At 39.2% G+C, this 22,734-nt stretch overlaps 1 protein-coding gene across 2 annotated transcripts in view; it reads left to right on the plus strand.

Moving 5' to 3' along the window:
- The first annotated feature begins 4,056 nt into the window (after positions 1–4,056).
- Positions 4,057–22,734, plus strand: part of EYA3 (EYA transcriptional coactivator and phosphatase 3) — a 74,312-nt gene continuing 55,634 nt past the window's right edge. For both annotated transcript variants that reach the window (XM_080921862.1, XM_080921863.1), the window contains exons 1-2: positions 4,057–4,146; positions 21,582–21,681. In XM_080921862.1, the coding sequence (XP_080777988.1) occupies positions 21,649–21,681 (33 nt within the window). In that variant the 5' untranslated portion in view covers positions 4,057–4,146; positions 21,582–21,648. The remainder of the gene's footprint in view (positions 4,147–21,581; positions 21,682–22,734) is intronic.

Genomic DNA, 22,734 nt, shown 5'->3' on the forward strand with positions numbered 1-22,734 from the left:
AGTCCCAGTACTCAGGAGGCAGAGGCGGGTCGTATTTATAGGAGTTTGAAGCCAGCCTGGTCTATATATTGAGTTCCAGGACAACCAAGGCTATACAGTGAGACTCTGCCTCAAAAAATAAAGAAAAACAAATTAAAAACAAAACAAAAGAAAACCTAAACTAGAAAAATTCAATTCAGAGGTCTTACAGTCAGTTTTTAGTATAGTTAATTTTGTATTTTGATTTGTGCCTTGACTGTGTTTAGGAATATCTGTCTATAATAGTCTTCTTTTGTGCTAAATTTTGAGTGAATTAGTCCTTATCTGTAGAAAAATAGAAAACTGTATAGATATGTGAGTATTTGCAACCAAGCTTGAAGAAACCATATCAGCATTTTTGTATATTCATTAGGTTTGTCCTCAGAAATACTGTACTAAGGCAGGGGAAACAATACTCACAAAACATTTCCACTGACTGTAATAAATATCAAAGAAAGGGGTACTGCAGAGTATGCCTGGATTCTCTCACACTGGGAAGCAAAGATGGAAAGACTTTTAGGACAGAGAGAGATAGCAAATCCTGTCTCAAAACAAAAACCAGAGAGGGAAGGGGGAAAAAGAGGAGGAGCAGGAGGAAGAGGAGGGTGAGGATGAAGAGGGCAAGAAGGGGGAAGTGGAGGGAGAGGAGGAGAAGGAGAGAAGCATGAAATCTCTGAGAAACTTGTATACAAACCTCGTCCATCCTTGCCTCTCCTGTTGCTCTTCCTGAAGTGGGAGAGACGCGTGACCCAGCAGTTTAAGATCCTGGGCTTTGAAGTCATCCTGACCTAGTTTAAGTCCCTTTGACTGTTTAGTTTTGTTCTTTTTATGTTATTACTAAGTTCAAGAATAACGTTTTTAGAGCTTAAGAGAAAAGCAACAGGGCAGGCAAGCTGTGAGTCTTGGCAGCTGCCAGGAGTAGAGACAGAGCAGAAAGTGCCTTTTGAGTTAGGTGCAGAGGTCAGCAATGATGAGAGCTGGGCCCTGGAAGGATGCTTCGGAGGAGGAGTGAGAAAGCAGAGTACCAGGGAAAACAGGCATGTGTCTGAAAGAAAGAAAAAGAATAAAAAAATGGAAAAAGGAAAAGGAACACTTTGGGTGGGCTGCATGTAGAGGCTTCACTGGCAATGGTTGTTCTGTGGTTTTCTGAAACAAGGCCTATGTAGCCCAGTTGTTTTGTTTTGTTTTTTTAAAGATATAGTTCGCTTTGAGTACACTGTAGCTAACTGTCTTTAGACACAACAGAAGAGGGCTTCAGATCCCATTATAGATGGTTGTGAGCCACCATGTGGTTGCTGGGAATTGAACTCATGACATATGGAAGAGCAGTCAGTGCTCTTAACCACTGAGCCATCTCTCCAGCCATTTTTTTTTCTTAACTCTTATCTATTTACCCATGTATACGTGTATGGGTGTAAGTATAGCTTGTAAGGGGAGGTCAGAGAACAGCTTGCAGAACTTGGTTATTCCCTCCCACCATGTGGGTCTTAGGGAGTAAACTCAGGCCATCCAGCTTGAAGGGCAAGTATCTTGTTGGTCCCAGAGTGTTGTTTTTAATTGTTAATAATGCACAGGATTGATGTGTATGTATAATTTGGGCATAGTGTCTAGGGACATAACACTGTTTGTGGGCTCCCTCTGGTGGAGTTGATGGCTCATGTCAGTTTAAAAAAAAGCAATTAATCTAGTCTTTCATGTATTGGCTGTTTACATGTAACATACTGTGTTTTATTGTTAAACTAAACACACACAAAAATAAACATCTGAGCAGGACATAGAATCACACCTATGATTCTAGCACCTGAGAGGAGGAGGCAGAGGAATCAGGAGTTCAAGTCCATTCTCAACCACAAATTTAGTTGGGACACAAGAGACCTCATTTCAAAAATACAAAACAAAAACCAAACAAACAAACATGCCCCTAAACCCAAATCCAAGCCTTGTGGAATTTATATTCTGGTGGGGAGGCATTGAGCCAAACCCCCGGGCACCTTGTTGGACAAACGTCATTTGCACAACTATCAGGGGGTAAGAAAGTACAAGGGAGATAGATAATCATGCTCCCACTTAAAGCAAATCATCAGAGACGGTCTCAGTGAGAAGGCATACTTGAGGCTGTAAAGGAGGTGACAAGGTGAACCACAGCTGTATGAGGGAAAAGCACTCCAGTTAGAGGCAACAGAAAACAGACTGCACCCAAGCCTACCTGCAGGCCGGAAGAACAGTAGAGGCCAGTGTGCCTTAAGTGGATGGAAGATAAGACAAAGTAGGTTAGAGTTTTACTCTAGCAGACTTAAGTCTTGTGGGTCCTGTAGGCGATGTAAGGATTTTGGAATTCACACTGAGACAGAACCACAGGAAGAAGCACATGATCTGATTAAGGCTTTTATGGGAGGCTCCTGCTTCTGTGCTGAGTCTAGGGTAGTAAGCATATGAATAGGACAGTCAGAATTACACACCAACCGTGGTTTATACCAACACTGGTGGAAAATAATCTGCTTCTACAAAGACTTTGAAGACAGTATCTACTGATTGTGCTAATTAGGTGTGAGGTGTAAGAACAAGTGGTTAAGACGCTCCCCAAAAGTAGTTGCTTAGAAAATTGTTGAAGTAGAAGCAGTTAATAAAAATATTTTGTTTTTATTTGTATTTAAAAGCTAGGTGTAGTGGCTCTTCCTGGTTGTCAACCTGACTAGATCTGGAATGAACTACATTCCAGAATTAGAAGGCTCACCTTCGATACTGGTCCTGAAGCCGGGACACACAAGTTTCTGACCTGGATCTTGGCATGGAGATCTTCAGGTAAAGTGGCTATGAATCCCAGGACACCAAGGCAAGGAGATCTCTGAGATCAAGGTCATCTAGGACAAAGCAAGTTCCAGATCCAGGTCTTGGTGGTACACACCTTTAATTTGGGACACACTTTCTGCTAGAGACCTACATAAGGACATTGGAAGAAGGAAGACTTTCTCTTGTTTGCCTTGTGGGACTGAGCATCTGCTAGATCCTCAGACTTCCATTCACAGCTGCTGCTGACCATTGTTGGTGAGGTGGACTACAGACTGTAAGTCACTAACAAATTCTTACCATATGGAGACTATCCATAAGTTCTGTGACTCTAGAGAATCCTGACTAATACACTAGGTTTTTGTTTTTTAACTTGTGGTTAATCTAATATTGTATTTGTAATTCAGGGTCTTTTTTCTTGAGAATCTTTTCCTTCTTAGACTGAATACACTGAAGACTACACAAAACCTGCTTTTTCAACTCCATTCCTTGACCACACTTGAGTTGTGTTTTAAAATTAATAAAGCATTAAAGAAATGTTTGAGTAGAGAAGGTGGATCTTTGAGTTCGAGCCCAGTTGATCTATATAGGTAATTCTAGGTCAAGATACACAGAGAAAATCCTTCTCGAAAAAACAAAACCACCACCCCCAAAAGCAAAAACAAACAAAAAAATTATCCTGAAAACAATATTCACAAAATGTAAATAGCTGCAAGAAAGTGTAATATAATACTAGGTGTAAAATAAATTTTCGGATAAAAATGTTCACTTTGAGTTAGCTTTCGGGAATATCCATTTTTCTCTCCTAGCTTTTATAAGTCGACCAAGTGCAGTCAATAATTTTCAACCTCACCGTCCCTTGATGGTAGGCATCACACACAGTTTTTTTTAGAACTCACTTTCAAAGATGAGAGCGGTGGCTGGGCCATGGAAATTCTGAGTTCGAGACCCGCCTGAGCTAAACTTTGTTTTGGAGACGGGAAAGGGCAAGGAAAGGAGGGCAGGAGTACTTTTCACGAAGGTGGCCTCAGTTTAGTAGTACCAGCATCCAGAGAGGCACTCAGAAAGGCGTCGAGTATGTAGGAGCCAGGAAACCAATCTCACGCCCCTGCCAGCGAGGTGGGCGGAACCTAGGCCTTGCCCCGCCCCGAGAAACCTGACGCGTACTGAGGGTTCGGGCGGAACGGGGTGTGGATTGTTAGGCGGCCCCGTACAGCTACTTCCGGTTCCTAGGCATGTGCATCCGGGTCACGCTAACGCCGCGGTTTCCGCCACTCTGTTGGTGCCAGAGTGGGTCCGAAGTGGTCCCATGTCGTGCTGTGGAGTGTCTGCAGCCGTCTGGTGAGTCTCCGCCGCCGCCGGGGTGTGAACGCGGCGGCTCGGGTGCAGCCGTCAGGGCCCCGGCTGAAGAGTTCCTCCCCGGCCGTACTGGGTAGGGGTCCCTTCGCCGTTCCCTGGTCCCTGCCGGTCTGCCCGCGAGCATTTTCCGTCGCTCTGGCCTCGCCCCTTTTCACCTCAGCGCCTCGTCTCTCCCTTCCTTTCTCTTAAGCACTTCTTCCGAACCCGTGTGTTGAGAACCCACTGTTTTTCCACCCGGAACGTTGGGGTTCAGCTCTGTCCCCTCCTCTCTTCACCTGTGACCTTTCTCCCCTCCAGGGAATAGTAGATGACAAAAGTGTTTCTCCTGCCTTTTCGGACCGAGTCGAGGGCTTCTTCAAAGTCCAGTTCCCGGCTGCACGGGGCAAGTTCTGCCTTGAGGCTCGAGGTTAGACTTGAGGTCGCTTCCCCAGTTAGAGAACAACAAAGGCGTTCCCCGTTCCTCACTCTGCCTCAGTTTGCTGGGCTCTCTGAACAGCAGCGAACAGGTGGCGGGCTCGCTGTTGGGATTGTGTGATTTCCTTAATTGACAGGTCTTCGTCCTGTCCGTTTTGTGTCCTCTGTCCCAGGACATGCACAACTGAGGCCAAAATGTGGATGTTCTGCACTCTACATGGATTTAAAGTTAGAGGACTCCGGGTTTATAAACTTTTAAAACATTTTAGTGTGGTGCTGCTGTTTTCTGCCAAGATCCACCACTGTAACATAATTTTCCTTATAAGCCAGACATTATTTCTTAGAACATTCTTTTAACTTTTTTTCTTTAGTGTTGCTACCGTGATTTCGAAATCATAATCTTCACATTTTAAAATTTAAGACATTTTTCTGGAAGTTTTAAATCGTCTATAATGTAAAAAGGGTTAGACTTCATAATGGTTAATGTCCTGTTTCTCAAATTTTGTGATCTAAGATACATCTAGAGGTAAAAGTTTGGATAGTATTTTTTTTCTCCTCCCTTCAGTTTTATGGATGTTTGTAGCATCTCATTGGAGCTGTCATTTTCCTGTGTGTGATCAGTCTAAAATTCACTATTAATAATTAAATATGAACAGAACAAATACTGCACTTATTGGTTTCTCTTGGCGCAGTTCTTCCTCATATACACATGAGAGTATAGCATAGACTGGCATATTCCAAAACTGGACTGCTCTCTTCACCTATTTTTAGCAAAGAACTTTGGAGCTTGGCCATGCTAGTCCTAGATGCAACAGAGAAAGACCCTTCTGGTTGGCTTTCAGGATTAATCTGGCCAGGGAAGCTCCTATGAGCATTTATCCGTCTTCCCCTGCACCTACACCGACTGGAAAGAGTTGCCTTTGTTCAGCCTGACCTCCTCATTTCCCACTAACCACCCCTGTAAATGTGGCTACTTCCTTGGTTTCTTTACTTCAAGGTTTGACAAATATTTCTTTTTTTACATATATGGCTGATGCACAACCCTCAACTTTGTTTCTGAACTTTATGTTCCTTTCCTCCCCTTCACTACCTTCTTTCCCTCCTTCCCTCTGTCTTTTGACCCTAGGCTGACCTGGAACTTTGGGAATTTGCTATGTAGTTGAAGATGGCATTGGAGAAGATGTGATTCTCCTGCCTTCTAAACGTTGGGATTATGAGTCTGTGCTACTGTGCTTGAGTTTTTGGGAGTGGGCACGGTTGGGTTTTTTTGTTTTGTTTCTCTGTATACCTCTGACTGTCCTGGACTTTGTAGACCAGGCTGGTTTTGAATTTACAGAGATCCTCCTGACTTTGCTTCTGCAGTGCTGGGATTAAAGGCACATGCCACCATGCCCAGCTTACTTGATTGCTTCTTAAGCATATTTTCAGTCTGAACCTAGTGAGGGTGTTATAGTCTATAGCCAAAGGGAATTTAGAGTTCAAATATACTCCTTCAGTGATAACTCAGTATTAAGAATTAATGATGGACTGGTTGTGGTGGTATATACCTTTACCCCCAGCACTTGGAAGGCAGAGACGGTTGGGTATCTGTGAGTTTGAGGCCAGGCTGGTCTGCAAAGTAAGTCCAGGACAGCTAGGTCTATGTTACCCAGAGAAACCCTGTTTCAAAAAACAAACAAAAAGACTCTCCTCCTCCTCCTTTAATTTTTCTTCTTGGACTAGAGAGATGGCTCAGTGGTTAAGAGCACTGACTGCTCTACCATAGGTCCTGAATTCAATTCCCAGTAACTACCTGGTGGCTTGCAACCATCTGTAATGGAATCTAGTGTCTTCTTCTGGTGTGTCTGAACACAGAGATATACATATATGTAAAAATAAAAAAACAAATCTTTTAAAAAAGTTTTCTTCTTTTTAATATGAGTGCCTGGTGCCCTCAGAGGCCAGAAGAGGGCGTCAGATTTCCAGGAGCTGGAGTTACAGATGGTTGTGAGCTACTATGTGGGTGCTGGGACTGAAACCTTGGTCGTCTGGAAGAGTAGCCAGTGCTCTTAACTACTAAACCATCTCTCTAGTCCACCAAGATCATTTTAAAAGATCTTCTGCATTTGCATTCAGAGTGATGAATTTTAGTTCTCTGAAAACTGTAGATGAGTGAGCACAGCATAGGATTGGTGGGTGATTTTGATGGACTGGGTACACTGTCTGTCTTCAGACACACCAGAAGAGGGCATCAGGTCCCACTACAGATGGTTGTGAGGCACCATGTGGTTGCTGGGATTTGAACTCAGGACCCCTGGAAGAGCAGTCAGTGCTCTTAACTGCTGAGCCATGTCTCCAGCCCATAAGTTAGATTTTTAAAGTGCTACTTTCCTATTGTGATCTGTATTTAACATAGAAGCCCCTAAGTGAAGTAAAGATTCTATATTGTCACTGGGGCATCAGTGTTCATGTCCCTGGATGTAGGACAGAACATATAGACTTTCTAGGTGCTGAAGAACCTGCCTTTCTTACTTAGCTGCTGTCTTGGTTAATGTTCTGATGATGGGAAGAGACAGTTTTATAGGGTTAATTCATGATTATTATGGCAGGAAGCAGATGGGAGAGAGAACATGCAGGAGCTGAGTCTGAGCCTTGTGAACCTTAAAGCTTACCCCCAATGACCACCTTCTCCAACAGCTCATCCTCCAGCAAGGCCACACCTACTTCAGCCAGACAGCTCCCAGTCCTCCTCAGTTTTATTGAGGACCAAGCGTTTAAAACACATGAGCCTATGGGGGCCATTTGCTTTCTAACCACCCCAGCTGCCAACTCTCCAGACGCTAGAGACACTGCTTTTAAGATGTGGAGAGAAATGGCTGTAGGTTTTCTGTAGCAATTTTTACCTTATGTTTGTTTCAGTTTTTAAGTCTGAGTACTCAATTTAAAGAGCATTTCTGTATGTTTTATACTTACCATGTTTTCTGGGTTTTGCTTGATCATTTTTGGTTATTATTTTTGTCAACTTCCCATTATACTTTATTACAGTGCTTTTAATTTTTTTTCCTTGAAAACTATGATATTTAAAGGATGATGCAGTTTTAAATATTCAAGAAGCAAAATATACCTCCAACACACCCTTACATTGTACCTTGGTTTTGTGATCTGCCTACGCTACCTCATGACTTCATTCTCTACTTTTACAAATAAAGGGCTCTTATAAAGCTTTTTAGTAGCTTTAGTAGAAGCTTTTCATATAAAAGATTCTTGTGTATTGCATGTTATTGTGGTTTGTGCATCATTTAAATGGAGGAATACTAGTTCAAATAGAAACATACCATGCCAGGATATTGTCCTATAAATTCACCCAAGTGCTTTATACCAAAGATTGAATTCTATTTATAATGAAATAGAACAGCTGGGCTTTATATTCTGGTTAACTTAGAAATATAACTGCACGTTCCTGTTCCAAATGCGTGTCTTAAGTCTAAGACACATGAAATCTTTTATATCAGAGTACATAGCACATGATAGAACATACCGTCTTGATTTTGTTTAGCACAATCAAGTCATAAGGTAGCTGGATAGTGAATGTAGGAGTATTTTATTTATAGAAAATTTAAAAATTACACATTTAAGCCTGGTGGTGGTGATGCACTCCTTCAATCCCAGCACTCGGGAGGCAGAAGCAGGCAGATCTCTGTGAGTTTGAGGCCAGCCTGGTCTACAGGAAAGGGCTACAAAGAGAAACCATCTCTTGAAAAACAAACAAAATCAGACATTTAAAGTATGTGCCTTATATTTGTCTTCAATGTTTTTCCCCCTTTGAGTGTGCAAAATCATTTTAAATGAGAAGAAATCTAGTTTTAAGTATGACTTCTTTTTTTTAAATGAAAGTCATATATCCCAGACTGACCTCCAATTTCCTGTATAGATGAGGATGGCCTTGACCTCTTGACCTCCTGCTTCCATCTCTCAAGTGTGGGATTGTGTCAGCACAAGTACTGGAATAGTGGTTTATTTTTAGAGAAGTCTCCAAATCAGTGCAGTACAGTTATTGTTGAGTATCTTAAAGATCCCCCTGTAAACTGTGCTGGGTGCACTTTAACTTACTAATTTGGTTAATATTTATACCAGCTAGATTTTTTCTTCCATTAAAATAATGAACAATAATCTTTGTAATGTGGTTCTTTCAGTAAATATAATTTGGGTGTTTACTGTGTTCATTATAACACTACCTATTTAGACTGCTTACATGAATTAGGTGTTCTTGTGTATAGAACCAGCAATTAATTTAAATCTGAATCTTGTTCATAAATTTCTGAGTTAAATTTAAGAATTAATAGAATTAAACTAATTTAGGAGGAACATTGTACACATTTGTAATCCTGGCACTTGGGAGGAAGTAGGAATTTTGGTGAGTTTGAGTGAGATTTTGTCACAGAAAAATTGACCCAAAGTAAAATCGAAACTAAACATACAGAAAATGAATAACTTTTAGACATAAGAATGTGTTAACAATGATGATGGTGTGTGATTTTTTTTAAAACTAGATTTATGATTTCATATTGCCTTGAAACCATTTAAAGATTGTTGTGTAAGCCTATCATAGCTTAATATAGAGATTTCTTTCTTTATAAGTACAGTTATTTTTCATTTGGTCACTTTTTTTTTTAATAACTGAACCATAAAAATCTGTAGTAAAGAAGAAAAAAGAAAGGAAGAATAGTGAATTCAGGTGGGTATAGTGCCCGGGCTTGCACTCTCAGGACTCAGGCCACAGAAGGAAAATGGTGATTGTGAGTTCCAGCTGATCCTGGGCTACACAACAAGACTTCATCTTAAAATAAATACATACATGCATACATATATACCGACACAGATATCAAACTACATGGCATTAATGCCTGGCATCATTCTTTCCTAAATGGTCCAGACATTGTTAACTCCTGTTCTTACAGCCTTATGAAGTATATTCTCGTTTTCTCTGTGAAGAAACAGAAGCACAGAGTGTGTAACTTGCCCAGAGTAACAAAGCTGATTAAGCAGATTTGAATTTGCTCTTTGTGGCTTCAACTTCCTAACAGTGTGTGTTTGTTTGTTTGTTTGTTCGTTCGTTCAAGAGACTACTATTTTAATAGTGATGCATTGCAGTGTTTTCTGTTTTATTATATTCATTTAAACAAAACTGCTGGTTGCTTATCCGTCACAAAGTTGCTGCAATAGTTTATAATGCACCACCTATATTTTGAAAAATTCTAGTTTTTTTGTTTTGTTTTTTAACATTAGCTTTTGTGGGGATTGAAGTTGGGTTTTGGGAGATGTATTTTTAATTATGAGTGTTATCCGTGTCTTCCTGTGGGTGTGTGCACACTATTACAGAGGCAGTCGATTCCTGCTGGAGCTAGAGTTACAAGTAGTTGTGAGCTGTTGGGCATGGCTGCTGGGAACTGAACTAAGACAATTCAAACTTTTCATTGTTAAGTCATCTCTCCAGCCTCTGGATTTACTGGGTTTTGTCCTCTGAAAGTTACCTTGATTTTGTAAAGATTTTAGCTACATAATTAGGTGACACAATTGAGAGGAGACCCTACTCATGGTCTTAACTGCAGTCTACTAGCAGTGCATACACTCCTTGCTCTTTGGAAGTACTGTTAGGCAAGTCCAAGAGTTAAGGCTCATCCACAACTACAAATAGAGTTCAAAGCCAGCATCTGCCTCAAAAACCAGAAACAATGAGAGGAGTGACCATGATCAAAATGACTTACATACATAAATGAAAGTGCATTGTAAAACCCACTGTGTGTATAATTTATATTTTTTATTTTTATGTGTATGTGTGTATAGCTACATGAGTTTTTGTGTACATGTGTGCAAGTCCCCCCAGAGAACAAAGAGCATCGGATCCCTTGGAACTGGAGTTAAGGGCCGTTATGAGCTGCTTGATATGTGTGTTAGGAATGGAACCAAGTCCTCTGCAAGAGCAATATCAGTCTTAACTGCTAAACATTTTTCCAGCCCCTGTATATAAATTAACAGAATAAAAACATTTAAAAATTAAAAGTACCTGCACTGCTGCAGTAATCTTGAATCCTGAGGTTGTGAGAGTACTTGAGCTAAATAAAGAGTATCATTAGGATGGTTTCTGAGTTTCCACAGAACAGTCAAATTCAGGCCCATTCAGTGCTGCTTTTGTTCTGACATGTTATCAGTGAGTGGCAAAGCTGTGTTACTCTTCCTTTCTTTTCTCTCCATTTCAGACATTAAAGCAAATACATCATACTTCTGTGCTAGGCACCCTTAAGTTTTACAGACATAAACACATTTGATTCTGATGAGAAAGGTACTGTTACTCATGTTGTACACACAAAGTAACTGCAGTCCAAGAGGCCTTATCTGAGATTTTATGCCCCTCCATAGTGTCAGAGTTGGTAAATTCTGGAGTGTGATCCCACAGTGTACACCCAAGATTCTCATGCTTGCCAGGCCTGCTTCTTACAGGGATTGCTTTGTTGAAAAGGTGCTGTAAGTTAAAACTGCCTTCCTTGCTGTTCTTCACTGTGTAGGTTGAAGCAACAGAACTGGGAAGGGTGGTGGGGTTTGTTTATACATCTTTGAAGTAGAGTTTGGTGATGTGGCTAACAACTGTCTAACCAGCTTGCTCAGGGGATCTCATCTACACCTTCCCAGCACTGGAATTACAAATGGCCACCACACTCACTCATCGTTCATGTGGGTTCCAGGAATCAGAGCTCTAGTCCTTATGCTTATGCAATGAGCACTTTTACTACTGAGCCACTTCCCCAGCTTCAGACTCATTTCTTATCAGCCAATTCAGATTAACCCATTCCTTAGTTCTTTATACTGTGGCCTTACAGTGTAGTCCGAGTCTATCTTGAATTCGCAGTCCTATCTTTGCAGCCTCTGTGCTGAGATTAGGGGCATGTCCCCTCACATCAGGCTGTGTAGTTCATTTGTAGTCAGTAGAGGTGGATGAAGATGACTAAAACCTCCATTCAAAAACAGCGGAAGAGATTCTTACCTACCTCCTCTACTCCAGGGAAAACTGGTTAAACACATAACCTAGACTTAATAGTCAATTGTGGGGAACAAATAATTGAGAGAGGTGGCCATGACTTGTTTTCCTAGCTTGTGGCACTATTTGGGAGGCTGGAGAACTTTAGCACTGGGGCCTAACTAGAAATGGTCTTTGAAGGTCATAGTTCCTAGTTCCAGGGTTTTAGAATTAAACAGTTAAACCAGGTGAGGTGGTTTATGCCTGTAATACCTTTACTTGGGAGGCTGAGGCAGAAGGATTAGGAGTTCAGGACCACCCTTGGCCACTTGAGGACCCTATCTTAAAATATTTTAAAATAATTAAATGTTTAGTGTTTTTATGAAAAGGCATACTATTCTTTAGATGCCACAAAATGATGATGTAAATCTCTCAAAAAGAAAAACATGAACAATGAAGATAGGACTTCAGGGCTACAGGAAGATACTGTCTTGCAGATGGGTAGTCTTTTGTTTGATTGTTTTTGACTCTGGGTTTTGCTGTGCAGCCTTGGTTGTTCTGACACTGTAGATCAGGTTGACCTCAAACTCACAAAGATTTGCCTGTCTGTCTTCCCAGTGCTGGAATTAAAGGTGTGCACTGCTGTGCCTGGCTAGATGGTCAGCTTAAGAGGCTGTTTAACAAATACTGGTATTTGACTTCATTCTTAAAGCATTGGAAAGATTTATCAAGATAATAGAGTACCTGAAACTATTAGTATTGCTGTTTACTGAACATTTTTTCTTCAGCTTATCTTAGAATTGGACTCAGCATAAAAACAGGGTGCTAACTTTGGAGTTATATGCCAGATCTCTTTTAGACAAATTTTTCATTTATTTGGAATGTTTTTCAGTGTTTTATGTTCCTTCTGCCCTCCTTTTTATGTTACTGTTTCTTTTTTTGTTTTTAACTTTTTAAAAATGATTTATTTATTTATTTTATGTGAGTACACTGTAGCTGTTTTCAGACAGACCAGAAGATCCCATTACAGATGATTGTGAGGCACCATGTGGTTGCTGGGAATTGAACTCAGGACCTCAGGAAGAGCTCCTAACTGCTGAGCCATCGCTCCAGCCCATTTTTATTTTTTAAGTGAGATCTTAGACAGCTCAAGCTGCATTCCTGTATGTCCTGAGAGTAGTCTACAATAGCCACGTTTTAGTTTCAATAAGTGAGTTTATTTACATACATAGCAAGTAAGTAAAAGAAGAAATGGGAGAGCACTGAGAGCAAACCACTCTCAGGTACCAGACAAAAGGATTATCAAATCAGGGCTTAAAACACCCAGCCGAAAGCATCTGCAGAAGGTAAGCTGGAGTTCCTCTGAGAGCTTTCTCTCTCTGGTGAGCTTCCTGTGGATGAACTGCTGACTTGTTTCCACCATAGACATTTTTGTAGATGGGAACGACAGTAATGTCTGCCTGTAACCTCTAGCTGTTCTCAAAGACACAGTGTTTTTTTTTAATACCCTTAGCTGCTGGCTGTTTTCCTTCTTAATAGTACAGAGTTAAAGGGCCAAACTGTCCTAAGAAAAAGTGTTTTGGAGAACACTTGAAATGATGGAGTGTGGGACAGACAGGAATACAAGGCCAAACAACACATGACATTTTACCACTATAGAGTGCATTAAGCTGGTCTCCACCTCCCTATGTAGCTGAGTGTGATCCTGTTTGAACTCCTGACTCTTCTGCCTCCCGGGTTCTGAGGTTACAAATTTGTGCCACCACACCCAGCTTCCTGCCTTGGTTGTTTACAAGTAGTGGGTCAGTTGGATGTAAAGCCACTTCCTGTTATTTCCATACCTTTATTCACTCTTTTTTTCAGCTTCTATATTTCACTCAGTACCCAGGAGATAGCCAACAAGGCCAGAGTTAATAAGAAGACCAAAATTCTTTGCTATTTGTTTTCTGTGTCTGCTGTGGCAAATCACCCACATCCCCTCCAGGGTATCTCTGTGTAGCCCTAGTTGTCCTGGAACTTGTAGAACAGACTGGCCTTGAACTCAAAGAATCCGTCTGCTTCGACTCCCTAGCGCAGGGATTAAAAGTGTGCCACTGCTCTGGAGTCTCAAAACAGTAGAAATGTTTGCTCATAGTTCTAGGCCATCAGTAGGAACTAAGGCGTTAGCAGACTCCTCCAAGAGAGCTCCAGAGAAGATTCCCCACCATTGCAGGCTCTCAGTGGAAACTGCTAGTTTTCCTTGGGATGCCAGACTAGTCCTCCTCTTTACATGATTTTTCCTCTGTGTATTGATTATTGATAACTTGCTGTGAGCTGCTTCATGTGAAGAATAATAAAATTTAGTGTTGGTCACAGACCTCATAGGACCAAGGAAAAATGGGTGATTTAAATAGAATTTGTTGTTATTGTTTTTGGTTTTTGAGGAAGGGACTCTTAGGTCTTAGACTGAGAGTTAAGATGAACCTGAGCTCTGATCCTCCTGACTCCAGTGTTAAGTGTCCATTAGCCAGAATTGTTAACTATCAGACTTACAACCACAAGCAGGGGTCAGAGAGATGGGTTTGAAGAGCTTTTAATTACTAACAACTCTTTCACTAATAACATAGGTGTTTCTAAAGTTTGGGACATACTTCTGGTTTTTAGTTTTATTTTATTTCATAAATATAGATAGCTTTTCTCCATATTGTGATCATTGAAGAGCTCTAGCAGGCAAATGTGTGGTTTTGCCTTTCCCTCTCCTTGTTGAGAACATTTAGATTACATTCCTAAAGGTGGCCACCAAGGTCTATCCCCTAATTTGCTACTTTCTTCTGAGTTTGATCAGTGTCCAGCTATCAAAGTATCGAAGTTCAGCAATAAAAAGCCCCCTTTGGCTGCTCTAATTAACATGCCCAATTAAAGCAAACCAACTCATCCTAACATGTTCCCCCTTATAACCTGCCATTTGCCTATGACTTACCTCTGTTCCACTCCAACCAGAGGGAGTTCTTCGTCCCTCTGAGGCAGATTTCTCTCCCTTCTTCCTTGTTCTTTTTCCTTTCTCACTTGTCCTGTCTCCTGTCCTTTGTCCTTCTGGGGCAAATAAATCTCCTTTGTGCTAAGAACTTGGTCTTGGTATTTTACTTTATACCTGGATCTGAATGTGATTTATCTTCCTTTTTTGTTGTTGGTTTGTTTTGTTAAGTCTTTTGAGACAGGGTTTCTCAGTGTAGCCCTGGTTACCCTGAGACCAGGCTGGCCACCATCTCTGCCTCCCAGTGCTGGGACTAAAGGTGTGTGCCGCCAGCTGTGATTTTATCTTTTTCTTTCTTTAAGATTTATTTATTTTATGTATATGAGTACACTGTAGCTGTCAGACATACCAGAAGAGGATTCCATTACATATGGTTGTAAACCACCATATGGTTGCTGGGAATTGAACTCAGGACCTCTGGAGAGTAGTCAGTGCTCTTAACTGCTGAGCCATCTCTCCAACCCCGTGAATTATCTTCTTCTCTTTTTTAACGTGAAGTGACAGTTCTCACACTTTTTTAAAAGATTTATTAATTATTATGTATGAGTATGCTGTAGCTGTCTTCAGACACCAGAAGAGGGCATCAGATCCCATTACCACCATGTCATTGCTGGGATTTGAACGCAGGACCTCTGGAAGAGCAGTCAGTGCTCTTAACCACTGTGCCATTTCTCCAGCTCCATGATTTATCTTTTTAACCCAGATAACTTTTGGGGTTTTTTTTGTTTTATTTTTTGTTGTTTTTTTTTTTTTTTTGGGAGGGTGAAATAAAACCTAATTTGTATTTCTTCAGTTAGTAGTGAATGTGATCTTTGCAGTTACTTAAACTGCTTGTTTGTATTGTTTGGCAGGGTTATGTACCAAGTCATGGTACATTGTCTCATAATTATCAGTGACCAGTAGATATCGGTAAGGTTTGGTTTATAGTGTAGATATTAACCTTTATCCATCATAACTGCAGATATTGCCTTTGTTTCATCCTCTAAAGCTTACATTTGTTTTATTGCATGACAGTTTATTTCATACAACAGGATCTGTTAATCTGTCTCTTGTGTTTTCTTCTATTGCTCATAAATTTATCTCTTTATGGATAAGATGGCATACTGTAGCACTCTGTTTTCCCTCTCAAATTTCTGAAAGCTTAGTTCTTCATGTATTTGCAATTAATGCTAGTATATGATGTGAGTGTTCTCTACACATTGATAATCAAATTTTCTGACTGTTCTGCATACCAGTTTGCCTCTGTTGCTGACTGGAACGGTGGAACTCACTATGTAGACCAGGCTAGACTCATGGAGCTCTTCCTGCTGCTGCATCCTCGGAGCTGGGATTAAAGCTGTGCACTTCTAGTGTGTGTGTGTGTGTGTGTGTGTGTGTGTGTGAGAGAGAGAGAGAGAGAGAGAGAGAGAGAGAGAGAGAGAGAGAGAGAGAATCAACACCACATATTTTAACCATTTTAAAGTAATTTTGTTGACCATAGGTGAATTCACAGTGTGTAGCCATTATCACTATCCTCTAGTCTCTTTATAGTGGATTTCCACTTTAACTTACAGTAACATTATTTCTGTTGATCTTGGTAGATTGTTTAAATCTTGTGACTCCAAGATGCCACCTGTGTTAGGGTCTTAGGGCCGAGGTAGAGCTGAGGGAGGCAGTGAAAGGAAAAGCACTCTCACTGGCGCCCTGCCGCCCTCGTCCTCCAGCTGGTGCTGAGACTCAGTTTTTATAGCCAGTATTCTTCCCCACAAATAGTTATTATTGCCATTTTTGTCTAATTTTCAGTAAGAAATATGTAAGTATTGGAACCAGCCTTTTTTTACCTATTTGAAAGCTAATGGATAAAATCCAGATTCCCCTTTGTATCACCCACTTTCAGTCATTGGTAAGAGCAAGTTAGGATGGCAAGAGATTGACAGAGAAACCCTGTCTCTGGGGGTGCGGGGGGGGGGACTATGTTAATCTTTGGCTGTTTCTGTGCACACCTAACTGCCTTTGTGTATATAACATAAATTCCTTTGTGTATCCAACATAATCAGGTATTTCTCATTATTTATATACTTCTTGAAGTCATAATTAAGAGTGATATATACTTTTACATAGGCACAGTATATATAAATGTATACTTAATTTTTCTTTTTGCAATAGCATATTGAAATAGGCCAAGTTCTACTTATGGCCATTATGATCACAAGATAACTAATGTGTTGATCCAGCTGCAAAAGAAAGATAATGAAGTGGGAATATAGAATTTTGAAATATGAAGTATTTATTACTATCCACTTTCTAACTTCTTAGCCGTAAAAATAAAAGTAGTTGTGCTATTATAAAAAGGTTTGGCTTTGTTTATGCCCATGTGAAACTGCAATACTATTCTAAAGATTGGTAACAGCTCCTGTTGCCAAGCCTGGTGGTTTGAATTGAACCCCAGAACCCTATGGTGCAAGGAGAGGACTGATTGCTACCAGTTGTTCTCTGGGCTCCGCATGTGCACCGCACAAACCCCTTATCCCCCCCCGCAGAATAAACAAGTGAGAGGAAATGATGTTGGCATGGGAGTGGTGACTCAGCAGAGGACTGTCACTTGAGAGCAGGATTTCTTGGCAAGCCTGGGCAACATTGTGAGGACTCACAAAAGACAGAACTGTCAGCTTCTTTGAATCAAACCAGTGTTCAGCTTTTTTGTTGATAGTGTAGAGAGAAATGTGAACTCTTAGGAAATACTATTTTTCTTCTTCATATTTTATATTTATTTTTGAGATTGTAGTTTAATTGTACATTTCTCCCTTTCCTTTCCTCCCTCCAAACCTTCCTGTATATCCTTCTCCTCTTCTTCAGAGTCAGCATCTTCTCTTGTCAATTGCTATTACATGCATATATATTTGTGTATACATATATATCCTAACAGTAGCCCATTAAACCCATATGTTACTTGTGATTATATTTCCATGAAGACATGTGAATACTAACGAGTTCTCATCTTCAGAAAAGATGGTAAAGCAAGTGTTTTTAGAAACTAGTAGTAAGAACTGAAACTTGGAAGTTGTTGAGACTTTACTGCTCAAGTGCTTGAAAGGTGCTTAAACTAAAAGATTAATCCGGCATGTTTGTAACTTCATCAGCTAGTGACTGCATTCTTACTATTTAGTTCATTTTCATAGCACTAAAATCTTTTTACTTCTGTCATAGCTGTTGGTATTTGGTGTTTTTAAATTTCCATCTTACCACAGAATGTCAGGTTTCACTAATGGTAAAAATACATACAACTACAACTAATCCATGGAAACAAGAATTCTAAGATTTTTGCAACAATTCTGAGTGGAAACAAGAATTGTATTTATGTTATACAGCTTCCTAATGAGTGTGACTTTCTATTATATAGCCCGTGTCAATTTTAAAAAATGTTGGGGTGGCATAATGTTGGAAGTTTTATGGCTAAGCTGTAATATGCTCAATGGTAGACTATAGAATACTTAACCAGTGTGAGGCCCTTGGTTTGTTCTCTAGAATCACTCACACACACACACACACACACACACAAGAAAATAAAATAATACAAGTTTTAATGCAGTGATAAATGCTGAAAATGTGAAAACACTTGCATCTTTCTATTTAACAGACATATTTCAACTTAAAAATTATTGGAAGAATACTATTGAGAGCAATAGTACTTAGGTGTGCATTTTGCTGGATTGCAACAATATAATTTATTGCTCTTACTATATTTTATTCACAAATGTTCTAGAATATGTATTTGAAAGTGTCCCAAATATCATAATTGCCAGGATTGAGGAGATCCTGAAATAAATAGAGTTATTTCTTTGTAAGCTACTTTGATTTGATTTGGTTTTGGTGGATTTTGTTTCCTTTGACTTTGTTCGAGACAGTGTTTTGATGTATATATAGTTCAGGCTGTCCAGAGTTGCAGTAATTCCCATCTCAGCTTCTTGAGTGCTGGAATTACAGATGTGTTCTACCACACCCATATTTGTCTTAAAATCATGGAAATTACTGTGATAATTGACCAGTTACATAAAAATATTAAGCCTGAGTTTTCAAAGTTCTTCTCTCTGAAATATGGAAACTGTGTCCTTTTATCTCATTTGAAAAGCTGAGAGGCATTGAACTTCTATGCAGACCAAGCTGTCTCTGCCTTGCAAATGATGGCTTTCAACTGTGTGTGCCTCTGTACGCTACTTTGTTTTCTGAATTTGGAAAGAATTTATTCAAAAGAATTTTTTTGTGGGTTCATGTGCCATGGTTTCTTTGTGGTTTGCAAATTGACCTGAGTGTTTTTTCAGTGTCCACTGGAGTTGGAGTTAGGCCTGTAAAACTGATGAGGTTCTTTATATCTGCATGTCTATATCTGTTTCTGCCCTGTTCCCTTGTTTTGTCTTTTTTCTGTTTCTGTCTCATTTATTTCAAACTAATGTTTGGGAAGTGATATTGAAGTGATATTGTAGGTAAAACTATTGAATTCCTGTAATGGAATTTGTCTTTCTCTGCTTGTCCATTTTAGAAAATCCAGAAGATGTAGCTTCTGAATCATGGTCCTCATATCTTTAAAAGATACTCAAATATTAGAGCATGTTACTTCTAAAAAAAAAAGGAATTGCTATATTAATTGTAGATAGGTAATGTTTTTAGCTCATTTTTAAAATTCAGTACAAAGAAGTATAAAGTGAAAATTTCTAATTCTTCTTTGCAAACTTTCAGAGGTAATCAGTCTGATAGTTTGTAGAGATGACTGGACTTAAAATACAAAAGATGAAGCACTGAAATCTGCTGATGTTATAAAAACTTAAGGTACTATTTCTGAGGTTCAAGCCCCAGTAACATCCTTTCCCTTCCCTACAAAGACCATATCATTAAGTGAAAAAAAGAAACAGAACAATATGTATAAATATGTCTTTATTTCTTTTTTCTCTTAAACATAGTTTTTTTTCCAAAGTAAAAATGTTTCATTTTTAATAAAATACAAAATTATAATAAAAAAAAAAAGAAAAGCTGAGAGGAAGGAGATTGGGAGTTTTCAAAATGTTAATAAGAATGCTTATATTCAAAGAAATAGAAGTAAAGAAAATTATTTTCTAATTTTTTTATGTAATGAAGTTACCTTATAACTTACTATGATTCATCTTGACTAGCTCAAGAATATAACCTACCTTACCTTAAATTATTTTTGTTTCAGTTTGTGTAGTTTGAATATTTGATTATACATATTCAAGTAATATTTCTTTTAAAACTTATTACCCACTTTTGTCTGTAAAATAGTTATGTTCTCTTTTATAAACCCAATTTTTTAAAGTAAATTAGTTTCATGTTTTAAATAAAATTTAAAAATACTATTGACTATCATTTTTAATAATTGTCCTCACTTCCTCCGAGGTACATTATAGCTCTGTCGCAGGGAAGAGATCCCCCTCTCTTTGCTAGAACAATTCTTGAAAAAGTTCAGATTGCAGTTTTTACATTTATATCCTTGACTGAGAAACCATGAAGTGTTACCACTTTCTGTGTTTGCATGATTCAGTGTCAACAACTAAAGAGTGAAGATGCTGTTTCTCTAATAATTTGATTTTTTTTGCTCTTATAGGTGGAAGGCATATATTTACTAATGTACATTTGCATAGTGCAGTAATTAGAGATTTTAATTAAAGTAATTATAAATTGATAAGACAAAAAGTTTTTATTTTTTACAGTTACAAATCAGTTTCATGGTCACATAGATTATGCTCACTTATGCTCTTCCGTGCTGAGCAAAACAAGTCTGGGGAAGGCTGTAGCCATGAGCTTTCGTTTTGCATCCTGTAATTCCACAGTGCAGGTTGTCTGCGTCATATACTCAACACAGCTTTTGAGGCTCTGCATGAGCTACACGTGAGTGCACTAAGCATCAAGTACTTCTGACCTTTAAACTGTTTTTCTTTTGACATTTAAGAGCAGAGGAAGGATCTGCTTGTATTTCTTAAACTTGTTTTCTGTCCTTCTGGTTTTATGTGTGGCTCTGAAAAGTATATTATATCGTATAAACGAGAGCTATGCAAGTTGAGTGGGGCCCAGCAAAAAAAAAGTCTTTGTTTTCTCTGCTTCTGTTGTTCGTTTCTTTATTGCTGCAGCAGGAGTCTGAACTTACTTTATGTTGTTTCCCTCCATAGTTGTAGGAGAACTCATATAGGTGAGACTTAAGCAGCATTTCTCTGAGAAACAGCCAGTCTTAGTTAAGTAGGAATGGAGTGTTTCGTTTTTATAATGTACCCCCGTTAGCAGGTCAAAGATAGTGGTTTCTTTCTTTTGTTAAAAATTAAGGCCAGAGGAATAGGGTTTGAAAAGTAAAGATTTATTTAAATAATTACCTAGTATATTTAGTGGAAGTTCATTATTTCAGATTAAATTGGATACTAGCTTTACATAATTATTTTTCCTTAATTCTCATATTTAAGGTTTCATTTTACCTGTTTATTTGCCTTATCGAGATCCAGAAGAATTACATTTTCATTTAAATTGATTACATATAGATAGATAGTTGATTCTGATGTATTTAATTGATTTTCCAGTTTATCCTATTTAAAGCGATTCTGTGTCTGTGTTAACAGTTATGTAAATGTTCCACATTAAAGCAGGTTAGATGTTATCATAACTTACTGACCTGCTAGGCCAGTCTCTATCATTTTAAATGTAACCCTAATCCTTAAAAAAATTGTTTTATTATCTTCGCATGGCTGTCATTGTAAAGTGTTTAATGCATTAGGCACTATAGTAACCAGTAGAAGTGGCTCCACGTGTTGGCTTTTGCAGAGCCTTACAGAAGTCATTGTGTACAGCTCTCGTGACTTGGAACAGCATGTCAGTGTTGAGAAGCCACGTGCGAGTCTGAGATTGTGAGATTGGAACTAACGTAGAATGCTAGCTTGAGCAGCAACATATTAAAAAGTCATTCTGTGATGGCCTCGAAGATAATAGTTTACAAGTATATAAAGCTTTGAATCCCTCTCTTTACAGACAGTGTGTGAAGAGCGAAGAGACCTGCAATCCAGTCACTTAAGTGTGTAAAGAGATATTGGTCCTCATGGAAGAAGAACAAGACCTACCGGAGCAACCGGTGAGTTTTCCATTCAAGTTCAAGTTGGTTGTATAAAAGCTACTCTGAAGAGGTTTTGAATATTACTCAATTATATGTACAGAATCCAAATTAGAAATGGGAGCAAAGAACAGATTCCTTAGTAATTTTCTCCTCAGACAACAATGTTCTATGTTCTTGTTTTACTCTTGAGATGGAGCCTTGCTATGCGCAGTCTCTGCTGGCCTCACATGTGCAGTCAGTCTTCTTACTCAGCCTCCCAGATTGGAACCACAGATGTGTACTGCCTTGCCTGACATGTTGATGTTTTTAAACTTAAACTTGGCTGTCTTAATGTTAAGGGATCTGTTTGGTGCACTCAGTGTTACCAAATGAGCGTTACCTTTCTTTATGTGCTGAGAGTTGCATACTAATGAGTACTTGCTGTTCTGTTAGCCCTCTCAGTCAAGGAAACTGTAAAAGTTAGGGAAACTTAAGCAGCTAATAAAAAGACCTTTTGAAATTATTAAATGTGATTCCCAGTGCTTGGTGAGTTATTAATAATCAGGGGAGTAATAGTGTTGAAATCATCTTGAACAGCATGTACAGGATGTGCACTGTTAGCGAACTGTTGAACTGTAGATACTAAATGTATCAAGGAAAATGACATCATTGAGTGTTTAGTAAGACAAAAGTCTATTCATAAATTTAAAAAGACTTATGTGAATGTTAACATACTATTGAAATAGGACTTATTAGTTACTCCCTCCCTGAGTAAGTAACAAGAACTGTGAGACTAAGCTGCTAACGGCTCATCTCTTCTACTCTGCTTCCATTCCTTCCCGCTCTGGTCAGTTTCTGTAGCATTGTGCAAAGCCTACATGTTAGAGGAAGTAAGACACTGAAGCACTTTAAACCTAGAATGTCTGTTGTGTGGTTACTGTTCTAGAAAGTCACTTTCTTATTTGCTTGTGCTCCTGGTATAAATGTTTCAGTGCCGTTGTGAAAGGCACACTCTACCTGTCAGATCCCAGGGAGGATTGCCAGTGTCAGTAAGGAGGCAGAAAGCATCCAAGGGAAAACATAGCCATAGGC

Source organism: Micromys minutus (genome assembly GCF_963924665.1).
Source record: "Micromys minutus genome assembly, chromosome: 9".
Classification (NCBI taxonomy): domain Eukaryota; kingdom Metazoa; phylum Chordata; class Mammalia; order Rodentia; family Muridae; genus Micromys; species Micromys minutus.